Source organism: Anolis sagrei, chromosome 2 (assembly GCF_037176765.1).
Source record: "Anolis sagrei isolate rAnoSag1 chromosome 2, rAnoSag1.mat, whole genome shotgun sequence".
Classification (NCBI taxonomy): Eukaryota; Metazoa; Chordata; class Lepidosauria; order Squamata; family Dactyloidae; genus Anolis; species Anolis sagrei.
In genome coordinates, this window is record NC_090022.1 from 222,115,956 (window position 1) to 222,133,011 (window position 17,056).

At 38.0% G+C, this 17,056-nt stretch overlaps 1 protein-coding gene across 1 annotated transcript; it reads left to right on the plus strand.

The window, feature by feature from the left end:
• Window positions 1-1,719: 1,719 nt before the first annotated feature.
• CFAP95 (cilia and flagella associated protein 95) lies at window positions 1,720-16,206 on the plus strand. The gene is made up of 6 exons (XM_060762218.2): window positions 1,720-2,775; window positions 5,295-5,403; window positions 7,894-8,015; window positions 8,682-8,750; window positions 12,598-12,655; window positions 15,944-16,206. The coding sequence occupies exons 1-6, from the start codon at window positions 2,678-2,680 to the stop codon at window positions 16,139-16,141; spliced, it is 654 nt and encodes a 217-aa protein (XP_060618201.1). The 5' UTR covers window positions 1,720-2,677; the 3' UTR covers window positions 16,142-16,206.
• The last annotated feature ends 850 nt before the right edge of the window (window positions 16,207-17,056 follow it).

Here is a 17,056-nt window from a genome sequence, read left to right on the forward strand (position 1 = left end):
AAAAGTCAACAACTAAATACTTTTAAAATTAAAATACTAACAGTAAAATATTTTAAAGTTAATTAAGTATTTTTAGATTTAAATTTTGTAAAGGTAAACAATTAAATATTTTAAAATTAAAACATTAAAATTAAATAATTTGAAATTAAATAATTTTTAAATCAAATTATTAAGTAATTAAATATTTCATAATTAAATAAAAAAAACATTAAAATAATGTATTATGAAATGTAAATATTTAATATGTATAAATTATAATGTTAAAATTAAAGGAATAATATTAAAATTAAACAATTTTATATTTTAAATTTCAAATATTAAAATAAAATAATGTAATGTAAATAATAATTTTAAAAATCAAAATATGTAAATGAAATATTTTAGAACTAAAGAATTAAATATTTTATAATGAAAATATTAAAATATGTTTAAATTAAACAAATATTTCAAACTTAAAATATCTAAATGAAGTATTCAAAAGTTAAATATTTTAAAATGAAAATCATTAAATATTTTAAAATTAAATAAGTATTTTATAATTAACATGTTATCAAAAATATTTTGAAAGGGTTATATAAATTTATAGATATATATTGCCAATTATTACATAGCTGTATGGCTTCGTTGGGCCAGTTCAATTTTTTGTAGTTCTTTGGGATAGATTTTTATGTGTCATATCATTGAATTAAAGCCTATTATAGTTGATATTTTTATTATTTTGGATTATTATTATTATTATGCTATTTGATCCTATATGCTTGGGATGCTATATTTTTATTTTTTATTTATTTATTTATTTCAAAGTTTTCTATACCGAGCTTCTCACCTCATAGAGGGACTCAGCCCGGTTTACAACCATAAAACATACAATCAGTAAAATATCATAGTTCATAATTACAATAACATTTAAAATAACAACTATATTTAAAACTACAGTGGTCAGTCGTCATATTAAAAATAAGTATACCTCATCTTCCATCCACAATCCTAGGGTGCTGTCTCATTCATCGAAAGCCTGTCTCTACAACCACATCTTCACCCGTTTCCTGAATGTCAGGATAGAGGGGGTGGTTCTGACCTCCAGTGGGAGAGAGTTCCAGAGTCGCGGGGCCACCACTGAGAAGGCCCTGTCCCTCGTCCCCACCAGGCGCGCTTGTGAGGCCGGTGGGACCGAGAGCAGGGCCTCTCCACTCCAGACGATCTTAGTAATCTTGATGGTACGTAGGGGAGAATACGTTCGGAGAGGTAAACAGGGCCGGAGTCGTTTAGGGCTTTATAGGTTAACACCAGCACTTTGAATTGTGCTCGGAAGCTAATTGGCAGCCAGTGGAGCTGGTGTAACAGCGGAGTATTTGTAGAATGAATGGTGTCTTCCTGCCTGGCAGAATGGGGTTGGAATTGGATGGCCATCTGTTGGGAGGGCTTGAATGGGGTCTTCCTGCCCCATTCAAGCCCCATGAATAGGATGGGGGTTTCTGTATTCTGAGCCTGGGTTATCAATGGATCTTCTCTGAGCTTGATTGCTTTTGCTTCTGCAGAGTTTCCTTTCTCCCGAATCCATCTCATCAGCGGTAGATTAGTCAGGTCTGGAGAGATAAACTTTGGGGAGGCAGACCTGCGGGGATGAGGGCTTTTCCTCCAGCTCCTGAACGGAGAGCCTCCTCCTGTGGGAGTTGCTGCTGGCCATGCACGTGCACTCCTTCCCTCCCTCCCCCCTCCCCCCTCCCTCCCTGAGGCTTACAGTTGGACGTCTTTCTGAGGGGGGAGGGGGGAGGGAGGCAGGGAAAGTGTTTTTTGGGATTTTTGTGAGTGGAGGACATAGCTTGCTTGAGATAGTGTCTGGTGTCCAAATTTGATGGCAATTCCCCCAGTGGTTTTTAAATTCTGTTAATATCACAAACTAACATTACATTTTTATTTATATAGATTATTATTATTGTTACCCTATACTATAGCATACCACAAACTCTGTATTGTCTTAATATTAATATTGGAATACAGTAATTAAAAGCAAATAAAGACACACTTCATGTAACATCGTTTTGGTATATTATAAAAAGAGCCTTGTGAATACAGTACGCTTCAGGTTTTTGATTTTTTTTTAATTGCCAATTGTTTGAGTTCTGGTGTATATTTGTTTTAAAGGATTTATGTTTTCATGTATATATATTTAACTGTGTTTAAACATTCCTCAAGTTATGAAGAGAGACAGCCAGCTAGCATTATACAGTATGTCTCCTTCTCTGGCCTTACTAGAAAGGAAACGGCCCGACGAATGGCTTCTCAACTTGTGAGTTTATTTGCTTTGAAGGATGCCTGTGAAAAAGTAGTTCCGGCCTTTGTGTGGACCGATCTCCAGGATCCTTTCTCTCTGCGGCATCACTCATCGCCATGGAGATGGCTGTGTGTCTCCAAGCACCAAAGCCGCTGGCCTTCTGCTTTGTTAGCTTAGGCTAGAGATGGTCACCGGGTTAGGAAGTAGTTCTGTTTTTATTTTATTGACTTATGCATAGAGAGTGAGGTATTGGGGGCAGGGCTCTCTCTTTATATATATATACATATACACACACCCTTGTTAAGACTGAATTGATGTGAACCAAGTGAGAAGACTGCCTTGCAAAAGAAGAATTGCTTATTGAGGCTTAAGATAAAGTGGTTGTCCAAGAAAGTTTTGGAAATGGAAATCGGCCCCACGGATGTGATGGAGCGCAAAGGAGCGCTGACTTTGCGCTCCAAACAGGCCTGCTATGGGAGACCAACTCTTGTGTATGGCTGGTAAGGAAACAAAACCATTACCGATTGATCTGGATCGTATTTTATATAGTATGGTGCCTGTTTTTATTGATGAGGCTATGAAATTGACACCTGGCTTACTTCAGTTACTGAAACCTGAATCCAAAATGCAAAACTAGCTAGTACTCAATTCAGAAGGGGAGGCAGCAGAAGAGGAGGCTCAGGCAAAAGCAAACTGCTGCAGACTCTCCTAGCTTCTATTTATTTCCCTATTAAACCTTGCCGTTGTGACCAATACAAGGCTCTAAACCAGACACAGGCAAACTTCGGCCTTCCGGGTGTTTTGGACTTCAACTCCTACAATTCCTAACAGCCAGTAGGATGTTAGGAATTGTGGGAGTTGAAGTCCAAAACACCTGAAGGGCCAAAGTTTGCCCATGCCTGTTCTAAACCAAATTATAATTTATTTAATATTTCTGTATATTCAATACAAGTTTTGCAGTAGTGAAGCCGCTCCATTCTGGTGCCTTGCAATAGACCTTGTCTCCAGCAACCCAGTCAGAAACTACATGTTCCAGAGGGGATTATTTAATCTTTCACCAAAACTTAATCCCGGTTGGGGGGGGGGGGGGGAAGCAAACAGGAAATGTGTGCCTACAAAACCCAGATCAATAAGTCTATTCCAAAAAAACTCTTAACAAAGGTGCTTTGTTCCGCACCTCAGAATTGTACATCTGTAGTTTCTTTTGAAATATCCTTTGTATTATAGGTAAAGGTTTTCCTCTGACATTAAGTTCAGTCAGGTCCAACTCTGGGGTGTGGTGCTCATCTCCATTTCTAAACCGAAGAGCCAGCGTTGTCCGTAGACACCTCCAAGGTCATGTGGCCAGCATGACTGCATGGAGCACCATTACCTTCCCGCCTATTGATTTATTCACATTTGCATGTTTTCGAACTGCTAGGTTGACAGAAGCTGGGGTTGACAGCGGATACTAACGCCGCTCCCCGGAATCGAACCTGTGACCTTTCGGTCAACAAGCACAGCAGTTCAGCGCTTAAACCCACTGCATGACCCGGGGCTCCCTCCTTTGTATTATACACATGATTATAATCTTTTTGGGACTCATACATATGGACTCTGTATTAAAAACCATGATCACATGTGCTGGAGTGAGGAAACATATTTGAATGGATGCAGTCCAGTGTATGGGGGGGGGGGGGAGTTAAATCAAATATCCTGCTTGTGTATAACAACAACAATAACAATTTTATTCTTGTATCCCATCTCCCTCTCCCCCAAGGGACTCAGAGTGGCTTACATATGGCACAAAGTGCCTAAAGAAAAACATAAAATAAACACACAGTACAATACAATAAAATAAAACTATATCATATAAAACAACAATTTATAACTCATAACAACGCCCAATGACCTCTGGTGACAACTACCATAAGACATGGCCAAACTGTAAACAAGACGAGGGAATAGGATAGTGCAAATTGCAGCTAAGGAACAGGGCATGGGATGAAAGTGCAGTGCTGAATATATTAATCGCAAACCATTGTATGTACCTGAGGGGCTTTTGCCAGTAGCCCACCTACCATGATGTGAGTCCATCAAGAACAGACAATGCCAGCTGGAATTCCCACATCCTGATAAAAGAAACTTCAATCTTCTGAGGGAATCCAGAGATGAGTGGCTGTTAGACACCAATAACATAAAATTTATGTTTTTCATTGAACTAATCATATTATCTACATAACAGTTCTATTGTGTTCTGAGACTCGACCTTTGTGCAAATTGAACGTGATCAATAATCCCATCATGAATGGTTGAACATACTAATTCATCATGTGTTTGCCTATCTGCCTCCTTTCCGGACAGGCCTTTCCAAATGACTTGGGTTCCAAGTCTACCAATCAGTTTCTTGTTTTTCCCACCATGGAGGAGATGCCATCCACCCCTGATATTATGAGGATTCCCTAACCAACTAGGACCCAGATTGAAGCCAGGTCGATTTCTGGCCAATCGGGAGTGTGCAAGAATGTTGAATGGCTGTCAAAGGGTATTAAACTGGCACGAGCAAACTTGGGCCCTTGAGGTGTTTTGGACTCCCAACTCCCACAATTTCTAACAGCCTCAGGCCCCTTCCTTTTGCCCATCAGCTGCTTAAGGAATTGTGGGAGTTTGAGTCCAAAACACCTCAAGGGCTCAAGTTGCCCATGCCTTTTATAAAAGATCTTGCACTGTATTCCATGGTTGTATCCAATCTTTTTGAGCAGAAACTGTATCAGACATCCTTTTAGACCTGAAAGTAATTTCTGTTTCTGTGGCCTTCAAATCCGGTTTGCATATTGATCTGGCTGGTAAAGTAGCAGGGTATGCTAGGCATCAGACTCTCATCCTGCTCCTTTGGTGGGTAGGTGAATTTCAGCATCAATTGCTTGACTACATGTGTCCTGGTTCTCAATTGTAAAATGTTGATGAGTATGCTGTTGTGTGTATCTCTTTAATGCTGCTACTATTACATAATTGTTAGTACCTTTTCAATTATTTAAAGGTACTGGAATAGGGAGACTGAACCTAAGGATTATGATATACATGACATTTCTTTGGGCTCTAAAAATTTATGTCGCTCTACCTACTGGCGTCTTGGAACCATGGATCAGGTAAGAAAGTGACTTTTCTATCATTTATATGAAGTAGTAATGTTTAACATTGAATTTGATCTCAGGTTAGTTTAAAAGATAGTGGGTACTTCTACACTGTACAATTAGTGCGGCTTAACACTACTTTAACTTTCATGGTCCAATGCTATTGAATTCTGAGAGTTGTAGTTTAATGAGGCACCAGTACTATTTGGCAGGGAAAACAAGTTCAAAGGTGCTGTCTTGTACTCTTCCATGTTTTATATAATTCTTGGCAGATTTACCATTAAATGTACGCCCATAACTTTCTTGGAGCACCAATAAGTGATAATCTGTGTGTGTCAATGAACCATCACAAAATAATGAGTGGAACTTTACACATTCACCTAAGAATCTTGCTCAATGGAATAGAAATCAAATGTTATAAATGGAGTGCAAGCCACACAGCAGGAAACTGATGAGAAGCAGGCTTGGCTATTCTTGTCTGTTAGAAACATTGAAGCTACCATAATTCATACAGCAGGGGATTTGCCACACCTTGATATTAATAGGATCTGAGTCTATTGGATGCATTTCTTCCTAAAGTTTCTGAGGCTAATCTCAAATCCAGTCCTCAAATATGGCCTTACATTAATGTAGCTCTCAACAAGTGTGAGCACTGGTTTAAGTAGAAATGAATTGTTTGTGTTGAAGATTGATCATATAGCAGATGCTAGGGAGTACATGACATGAAATGATTTACCGATGTACAATTTTATAATTACATTCAAACATTTGTATTTAAAATAACCAAGTCTGATTTGTTATACTTTATTTATGTAGAAGCACTGAAAGCAGTGGGCAAATTTGCTCTTAATCAGAACTTTCCCCAAAGGATGATGGAGCAACAATGCCTTAAATCCAATACAGACACTATCAGAATAAAAACATTGAATTAACATAATTTATTTTAAATATTGGCTTACTAAACTCTTATTGATTAATTGTTATTGTAATTGGATCAAAATTGCATTTAGGTATATATCAGAAGATAGGTATAAATAGCCTAAAGCAGTGGTTCTCAATCTTTTTTTGATCAAGGACCACTTTACTAGGGATCACTTTGACCAGGGACCACTCTGCAACATTAGTACCAAAAGGGTTACGAATCGGTTTTTAGTCAACCTTAGATTTGGTTTGGTTATTTGAGGTGCTGATTCAGAAAACTGCATTAGATATATCACATCAGCTCTAGTTTCTGATACAGAACATATGCCATCTAGTAGTCACCATCTGCTCACCCACAGGAAACCATATTTAATAATCTAGAGCTGATGTGGTTTATTCAATGCAGTTTTCTGAATCAGCACTGCAAATAACCCCAGGAACAGACCTAAAAATGAAGACATCAAGGCACCCCCATTTCCAGGCACCACATGGAACGGCTCTGTTCAGGGGGAGGGAGGAGGAGGAGAAGCAGCAGTCAGGAGGCTTGTTGGGTAATCAGCCTCTCCCTTCCCGACATCCCCGTTGCCTCGGCACTATAAGAGGGTTTCGTTGCAACCGTGTAGTAACGGAGAGGCCACGGACCATATTTTAGTTCTTGGGGACCACTGGTGGTCCATGGACCACAGGTTAGGATTCACTGCCCTAAAGGCATCAGATCCTGCTTGATCTTGGAAACTAAGCAGGTCTGGCTCTGTTTATTATTTGGGTGGGAAACTGCCAACGAATCCCAGGGGCTTTAGGTTAAATTTCAGAAGAAGGAAATGGCAAAAACACTTCTTAGTACTCCTTGCCTGGGAAAACCCTATGAAATTCATGGGGTTGCCATAAGTCGACGGGCAATTTGAAGGTGCATCAACATGCACATATGTCAGGAGTGGGCATCATGCCTCTCTCCATATGTTATTGGACCCTCACAAGACATAGTCAGCCTACCCAGTGAGGATGAATACTGGGAGTTGCAGTCCAACAACTTTCAGAATATTCAGTGATTCCCACACAACAATTGCATTGCAACAATAACACTCATTGGGTCAAAAAGACAAGGTTTTGTGAGTAAGTGTGTCTAAGACACAAGTTGGAGAATGAAGAATTATCAGATAAGGCTGAAGCCCTGAGGGACAGCTAAGGCAAGATAGGTTTAATTGAAAGAAGAAGGAACATAATCTCCCTGAAAAAAATGCTTTGCTTATAAAAATTAATGGGCCTTAACTAGTTTCAAAAGAACACTTGTAAAAGCATGAAGTACATGTGGATGCTTTTAACATGTTATATTAAAAACATTTTAAACAATTTATCTAAATTGATCTTGGTTGTTTTAAATGTTAAATGGCTTTGAATGCTTTACATTGATTTATTTGTGCTACCTTGATATCATATGATATGGAATTAAAATATTTACTGTATGTCCCATAATAAGTAAATAACAAATACATTGCTTATAACATTACTATTACTACTACTAAGCTGACAGCTGGGATTTTTCTTTAAAAGGTCTTTCCTTTCTTTCCTTATATTTCCTTTTAGAAATGGATAACCACAAATCAAGATTATTTGTCTCAACCCTATAGAATTAAAGAATATAAAGAGCTGGATATACACAAGCTTATGTTGGATAAAGATAATTTTGAAATTGGCGTTCTTGAAAGGTATCTCTGAATGCTTTTGAATCCATATTCACAATTTAAATATGTTATGAGATATAGAATATATTATGGGTTTATTTTTCCTCTACTACCATTCTGCCTTCTAGTACTTATTTTGAGAAATATTTATTGCCATGTATATTGGATTCCAAGAATTCCTACATGTATTCCTCATATCTGTAATATAGTTGATAGTTCACCAAGGGAATACTCGGCAGAAAGTGAAAATATTATTTGGCATTTTCCATTGTACTCATTTTGATGAATGTAGTGTAAAGTAAAAATTGTACCAAGCTCCCTTGTACTGACAAGATAGAAGATTCTTCTGTGTACTAGAGATATCTGCAAAATGAGGATAACTTTAATGTTCAATCCCCTCAGAAGTAAACTTAAATTAATGTACAGTACATGTCTTAGCTAGCCTGTCCAGTAGAGAGCAGTAGTGACCATTTCCAGAAACATACTGTGATAACTATAGGAAGAATGTCAGTTGTGTCTAAAGCAGTTTTGGGTTAAGGTGGTATGAAAACTGTATGGGGATAAAAGAGAAGCTGGTCTCATTCCATTCAGCGGCTTGTACTTCTGAGTAGACCTAAAATTGGACTTGTACGTAATTATTTTAATTTTCTTGTAGCCTGCAATTATGTCTGTCTCTTTGATTTTTTTCAGGGAGACAGGACGACCTGAGACAGGGGTTGGAGCTATATTGCCACGTCATTCTCCAAATCGTTTTAAAATGTTAGTATATGCAAATTTTGATCAAGAACTTACAAATATGTATTTTGGACTACAACTCCCAGAATCCCCTGACAGGGAAGTTCTGGGAGCTGTAGTGCAAAATACCAAACTTTGATAGCTAGTTTAGGAATGATGTTCTGGATATCAAATGTCTCTGCTTTGGAATTTGAAAAGATCTATAAAATATTAACCGAAAAAGCAATTGCAGTAATTACTGTTTTAGGTTGTAGCTACCAGTGTGTAGAACCTACTGTTTTGGTGTAGTTAAGCACATAAATGGTAGAATATTGCATCAGAAAACTACTAATATGATATTAATTTTCACTCCAATGTTTTTGTGCTGCCTCCCATTCTTCTGTGTCTTTGACCAAATCCAGTGAAATATTTCCCTGTCAATCAGGTTACTTTTAGAGCTGTTGTTTTAATAATAACTACATCCAAATGACCAAAATAATGGGTATGTTGTGTTGTTGAAGGCTTTCATGGCTGGAATCACTGGGTTGCTGTGAGTCTTCCAGGCTGTATGGCCATGTTCCAGAAGCATTCTCCCCTGACGTTTCGCCCACATCTATGTCCCACCCTGAACATTCCAGAGATATATGAACCCCACTTGCCTTATTTCCAACAGACCTCACAACCTCTGAGGATGCTTGTCATAGATGTGGGTGAAATGTCAGGAGAGAATGCTTCCTGAACATGGCCACAGAGCCCAGAAAACTCGCAGCAACCTAATGGTTATATTTGCTATCATTTTCCCCACTTTCCTTTGATATAGAAAAGGAAAGCTAATGAAGAAGTGCCAGTGTGTTACGTTTGTACAAAAAAGCCTAAATCCTCCAAACTTCACATTAATTGTATTGAGATTTTGATTTAAATTCCATTGATACTGGCTGGATCTTTAAATTTGTGTTACATTACAATTCGAAAACCTTGACCACAATGCAAGCGAAACACCTCATTTCATTCACTCTCCCCTTGTCCTTTTTTTTTTTACTCAAGAGAAATGAGTAGTTGCATAAACTTTGAAGAATCCAATTTCACCTACTATTGAGAGGGAATGGGTGAGGTTAGAAAAAGAGAGAAAGATGCAAACATAGACAGAAAACAAAAAAGCTTTAAATATGGACCAAGTGCCCTTTCACACAGTCATGTAACCCAGTATATCAAGGCAGAAAACCGCACAATATCTGCTTTGAACTGTGTTATCTGAGTCCACATTGCCGTATATTCCAGTTCAAAGTGGATAATGTCGGATTTTATTCAGCTGTGTGAAAGAACCATTCTACCCCACATCAATAGTCACACATGATAAAAATTGTGTATGTGTGTGTGTGTTATTAATATTATTTGTAAATAACAGGAAGTATTTCATTCTTAGTACGAAAAGATACCATATATACTCATGTATAAACTGACTTCATATGTAAATTGAGGGCATTCATCCTAAGCGGCATTCAGCAGCAATGTGGGAGCTTATACAGTAAGCCCCTATTTAAAATGGTTGCAGCATTGCAAGGCTTTCATAGTAAGCCCCTATTAAACATGGCTGGAATATCTCCTTTCCATCTCAAGCATTCAAAATGGCTGGGAGCATATGACTAAATTGTTTCAGATTTCCAGGATCATGAAGATATATAGTACATAAAACAGACAGTTAATTCAACAATAATATTGGCACAGTATCTCTTGATTGCCTGAAGGCATTGCTCTGCTGCTATTCATTTCCATTATACGATTCGTTTCCATTTCTGTAGTCTGTAAAGGATAGAAAAAGATAAATAGATTCAGAGACAAAATGGAAGAGAAAGGCATTTTGCATTCACAACACATTGAAAATAACAAATACCTTTTGCTTTGTTATATGGAAACTCAAAGTAATATATGGGGAAATGATCACTCTCAGTACCGCTTATCTTAAATGGACCATTTCTGCAGAAATGGCCATGTGCATTGGAGAGATGCAAATCTGTGCTTTACCAGCTGATTCTTTCCCATCTTGCTATGAGGGTACAATACAATTTTTCCCAAGAGTGAATGTTGTGGTTTCTCTATTGTTGCTTGAATCAAGGAACAACAGTGGCAGGTAGCAACATCTCCCATAAAAATAAACAGCCAAATATAATCTGCCTTTCTTTCCCTTATTCTCCATTTATTGTTGTCTCTTTTACCAGACTCCTTCCATCTCTCTCTGTTCATATTCTTGCCTATTCTTTTGCTGGTTTGTCCTTGAGTTCTTGCCTGTGCACTTGCTTCTACTCCGCCCAACCAAACACATATACTGCATCTTTCTTACTTCCTACCTATACAAACTGCATTTCAAGGCACTGCACTGCAGGATTCCTTTTCCTGCTCCTTCCACTTCTCTGTCCTTTTCAGCCTTTAATATTAGGTCATTTGCAGCTCCATCCTAGAGTGATAAAAAGTAATGAAAGACAGGGTGGGCCATGAAAGGTGGAATTGCCTAGTTAAAAATCTCCGCCATATTGTTTCCCAAAAATGCTCTCAAAATTATATTAAATTTTATTTGCAAAAAATTCAATACTACTCCAAACATAAAATGAATATGTCACTTTAGTATGCCTCACTGTTACATACTTTCATTTATAGTGTGTATTGCCAAAATTTAGTGTCGTTGTTGGTTTCTATTATGCTGTAACTAATTATATGTTCAACAAAAACTGGGAATGACTAGCATATGTTACCTTAAGACAAAATACAACATTTTAATGTCCATCTCCATTTTACTGTACATTGCAATTTATTTGTAAGGTGGTCTGGAAGAATAAATTTGGCATTGAAGGTAATAACATACATTTATGGATTCAAGAATTCAATTTGAAATACTGGACTTATCTGCTAATGGCCACTCCAAATGTCAGGAGAGAGTGGAAATTAACATTTCTCTTCCTTGACTCCATAAAGAAAGAGGTTTAGGTTGGAGGTGGAGACTAAATCCCGGAAGGAACTGGGACTTAATATCCCAGTTCCTTTCAGGATTTAGTCATGTCTGGAAGAGCCCTGAGTTGATTCCTTTATTTGTTTCAGCTCCTTTGTTCTGTTCCTCTAGAAGTGTGTTACAGGACTAGATGTGAGGACTAGATAAGCCTTTTTCATAATTAACATCCCGGAGAACCCATTATGCATTGAATCCTTTCCTCTGTTGATTTAACTTATACAGCAGTTTCCAGGGTTAAGCTGAGATATAGATATATATCAACACTCACCATGCTACTATATGATTTAGTTATATTAATTAAAGATGGTTTGTGCATAGATCAGCGTATATATATATATATATATATATATATAATTTTCTTGACCTGTAGTACTTAATATCATGAAACTGAGGTATGTTGTTTGCCATATAAGAACAATAGGTAACTGATACGCTGCATTGTTTACAATTTACTAGGAGTGTAAACAACTAAATATTATTAAGACTAAAGAATTAGAGCTGACTGGCACTAAGACATTCCATTGGGAAAAAAACCCCAAACAAACCCTCTAAATTGTTTTTTTTTCCTGTACTAGGAAAATTAAGCGACTGTGCCTAAGGCCCTGAAAGACTGATTTACCTACTAAATGGTAATGATACTGGGTGATGGCAAAAAGGATATTTCTGCCAAATCCAAATGGGGACAAATTGTGCAATGTGTAATTAGTAAACAATATACCAAACGTTCTGGGTATATCCTCTGAAAATATCATTTTCAAGCACTTTATGTTCTCTTGCTAAGGAACACACAGATTTATATAATTATAGATTATTTTTAAGTGTTCTTACATATAAAGTAGATAAATGTGTAACACTGAGGACAACTGCTGTTTTATGTCTTCTATTTAACAGGCTTCTGGATACAACATACAAAATAGACTACGTTCCACCTTATGACTATCAACCATATGTAAGTATATGGGAGTAGAAAGTGTTTCCCTTCCCCTAAGTTCTATATACACAAGGATCATGGCATACTGAATCATTGCCACAAGGAGGTGTTTCCATGCAGCTTCTATCAAGGGAATGGATTGTGCAGACATAACAGTTTTTGATATATAGCAATAGAATTTTGCAGTCGGCTTTAGTGAAATTTTAATGTCTTAACATTTAAGAAGTATCCAAAGTATATAGCACATGAACATTTGAGCATGCATGAGCTTTTCTAATGGGCTAATTGGCAAATCACTTGCAACAAATCACTTGTCTTACCACATTTTTCCAGGATGAAAGAAAAACATGGGGAAAAAACTATTTGCATTATTTTCTGAGCAAGGATGGTGCTTAATTGGAATTACAAAATTGTTTTATTGTATATTGGCATTCATTTCTATGAGCCCTGAAAGTTTTAACTTTACTGTAATAGAGACTCCGTGGATTAAACGCATCAAAGGAATGCTAATTTGTTTCTATGTGTCTGTGGTTCTTATGATGCTTTTAAATGGACTCTTTATTGCAGTTCTGAGCCAATAAATGAGGATGGAAAGTGTGTTGATGTGTAATGCTTTGGTCTAGATTCCTGGTTTTATGTGCCAGGGGTTTTAGTACAATGAGAATCATGGCAGGATATTTTTGTAACCATGGTGACTCATAATGGAGATCATAGTTTGTATATGCACACAAAATGTCTATAAACATGGGGGCAGATCTCTCTGCCTCCCACCCCCCGAACATTTCGATCTCATTAAGCACATAAAACATCTATTTATTACAAGTTAATATGTAAAATGTAGTTCCTATCTTTGCTCTTCCTGTTTCCTCTAGTTCCCTTACAACATGTCCCAGCTTAGGCAAAATCACTTCCCTATATTATCACATATTTTCAGAATTATATTCACCCAAAGCAGTGTTTCTCAAACTCGGAGGCAGGATCCCTGGAGGGGTCGTGAGGGGATGTCAGAGGGGTCGTCAAAAACTATCAGTATTTTCTGTTGGTCATGGGGGTTTTGTGTGGGAAATTTGGACCAATTTTATCATTGGTAGAGTTCACAATGCTCTTTGATTGTAGGTGAACTATAAATCCCAGCAACTACAACTCCCAGATGACAAAATCAATCCCCTCCAACCCCACCAGTATTCAAATTTGGGCGTATCAGGTTTTTGTGCCAAATATGGTCCAGTGAATGAAAATACACCCTGCATATTAAATATTTCAATTACAATTCATAACAGTAGCAAAATGACAGTTATGAGGAAGCAGCAACAAAAAAATGTCATGGTTGGGGATCACCATGACATGAGGAACTGTATTAAGGGGTCGCAACATGAGGAAGGTTGAGAACCACTGATCTAAAGCCTCTTATTTCTCATCCCATTACTGGCTTTGTTCATCTTCCATCAATTGCTTTACTTTATAAATCTCTCACCTCTCAAGTTTGTGTTTTCCACCCCCCCCCCCCATTCCTCAGTCTCTGTGCCATCTACCCTAACCTTTCTACTCGTATTTCTGACATAGATCATAGAATCAAAGAGTTGGAAGAGACCTCATGGGCCATCCAGTCCAACCCCCTGCCAAGAAGCAGGAGTATTGCATTCAAATTACCCCTGACAGATGGCCATCCAGCCTCTGTTTAAAAGCTTCCAAAGAATCAGCCTCCACCACACTCCGGGGCAGAGAGTTCCACAGCTGAACGGCTCTCACAGTCAAGAAGTTCTTCCTTATGTTCAGATGGAATCTTCTCTCTTGTAGTTTGAAGCCATTGTTCCGCATCCTAGTCTCCAAGGAAGCAGAAAACAAGCTTGCTCCCTCTTCCCTGTGGCTTCCTCTCACATATTTATACACGGCTATCATATCTCCTCTCAGTCTTCTCTTCTTCAGGCTAAACATGCCCAGCTCCTTAAGCCGCTCCTCATAGGGCTTGTTCTCCAGACCCTTGATCATTTTAGTCACCCTCCTCTGGACACATTCCAGCTTGTATTTCTAGATCCCAGCCATACTATTATGTAATTCTATTAAATTCTTTTTGCTTTTCTCTTAATAGCTGGATTGAATGCTGACCTCTCCAATGTATTATTTGGAATATTCACAGTCTTCCATCCTATCACATAATTTGAGCGAATGTGATGAGGAGAACAATGGCGAATTCTTCTGTTATACACTGCAGAAACAGAAAGGAAAAGCCTCCTCATATACTAGAAACTACAAGAACAGAAAAGAGGGATTTCACATACACCATCACAATCCTATTTGCCTATTATTTCAGGAAAACAATGGATTTACCACCATTTTAACAAAAGTGTTCATAATTTCTGTCCTAACTTTTTGCTGGTTTTACTAGTTTTTAAGTCAGGAAAGCCTTGAAAATGGCCCAAGGGCATTTTTGCAGCCCAAAGGTGCTCCCAGAGAATTTGCACCTCACCTCCCACCAGACTTGCTTTTCTCCCATAAAAGATGTATTTATTACTTGCTCACTCACTTCTGGGCCTAGAAAAACACCAGTTGTGAGCTGAATAAATATAGAGGGTATCCATAATTTGAAGGGTTGTGGTTGTACAGTGAGTTAAACCACTAAGCTGCAGAACTTGCTGACTGGAAGGTCGGTGGTTTGAATCCATGGATGGGGAGAGCTCCTATTGTTAGCCCTAGCTTCTGCCAACCTAGCAGTTCAAAAACATGCAAATGTGAGTAGACCAATAGGTACCATTTTGGCAGGAAGGTAATGGCATTCCATGCAGTCATGCTAGCCACATTACCTTGGAGGTGTCTATGGACAATGCTGGCTCTTCGGCTTAGAAATTGAGATGAGCACACACACACACACACCCAGAATCGGACTTGACTACCCTTAATGTCAAGGAGAAACCTTTATCTTTACTATTATTTGAAAAAATAAAATAAAATCTGAAGTGGACTTCCAATGACTTCTGATTTTAATTGTTTTCATTTTTTTCAGCATATACTGAGCTTGGTAAAATCGTGTCCCTTATATAAAAATAGCAAGATCAAGTTTTTCTTTGTTGAATGTTTTGAAAATATTTTTGAGCCTTGGATGGTTGAATTTGTGTATTCAGAAAATTGATTGTACAGCACTTGTGGTACACATCAATATACATGGACCAAATAATCTAATCATATACATTTTACTAGAGGAAAAAATATATCCTCAACTGAATAATTTCTGATTCATCTTAACATGTTAACATGTATTGCTTAAAACTTTATTTTGATAACTAACATAGCCTACTGAATTTTCTTTAGATTACACTTGATCCAGCTGGCTACTCTGTAGTTCACAGAAAGTGCCATTCTCAGTTTTGTGACACAGCAGACTACAGAAGGCATGGTATCAATACATGGCAAGACGAGAGTGGTGTGTATGCAAATGCAGATCTAAGGCAAAAAGTATTTCCTGTTGTTAACCCTATACCGACAAACGTGGAGGAGGAAAAGCCTTAAACATTGCTAACAGTAAAAAAGATCTTCCAAAGCAATGTTAAAAATAAAAGGTGGGTCCATATATATTTTATTTTTTGTGGACTCATTCTCATAAAAAAGCAAGGGTGTGATGCTGTCATTTCAATGCTGGACGATGACTCTGGAGACCAGGGTTTAGATCCCTGCTTGGCCATGAAACCCACTGGGCAACCGTGGACACTCCTTCAGCCCCAGAGAAAAGCAATGGCAATCCTCTTCTGAATAAATATTGACAAAAAGCCCTTTGATAGGTTCACCCTAGGTTGCTATAGGTAAAAAAGGACTTGAAGGCACACAATATAAAATATTTAAAAACATATTAATTTGGGAAATAAGATAGATGCTTTTGAACTGTGGTACCGGAGGAAAGTTCTGAGAGTGCCTTGGACCGCCAGAAGATCCAACCAGTCCATACTTTAGGAAATAAAGCCAGACTGCTCATTGAAGGGAAGGATAGTAGAGGCAAAGTTGAAGGTCACATCATGAGAAGAAAGGAAAGCTTGGAGAAGACAATTATGCTGGGGAAAATGGAAGGAAAAAGGAAGAGGGGCCAACTAAGGGCAAGATGGATGGTTTCCTTGAAGTGACTGGCTTGACCTTGAAGGAGCTGGGGGTGGTGACGGCTGACAGGGAGTTCTGGCATGGGCTGGTCCATGAGGTCACGAAGAATCGGAAGCGACTGAATGAATGAACAACTAAAATTAATTTGGGAACAGATACCCTTCTACTTGCTGTCAGAAACAGCAGGTACATTTTTGTCACTCCCATTGCTCTGCATCACCTTGCTGACATTTTCAAGAAGATGTTGGAGGTTCAATGCAAGACTTTCAGCTTATCAACTGTGTACTAGCCATGGGCCTGAAATTTGTCCCATTCATTTGATTTGTATTTCCGTTT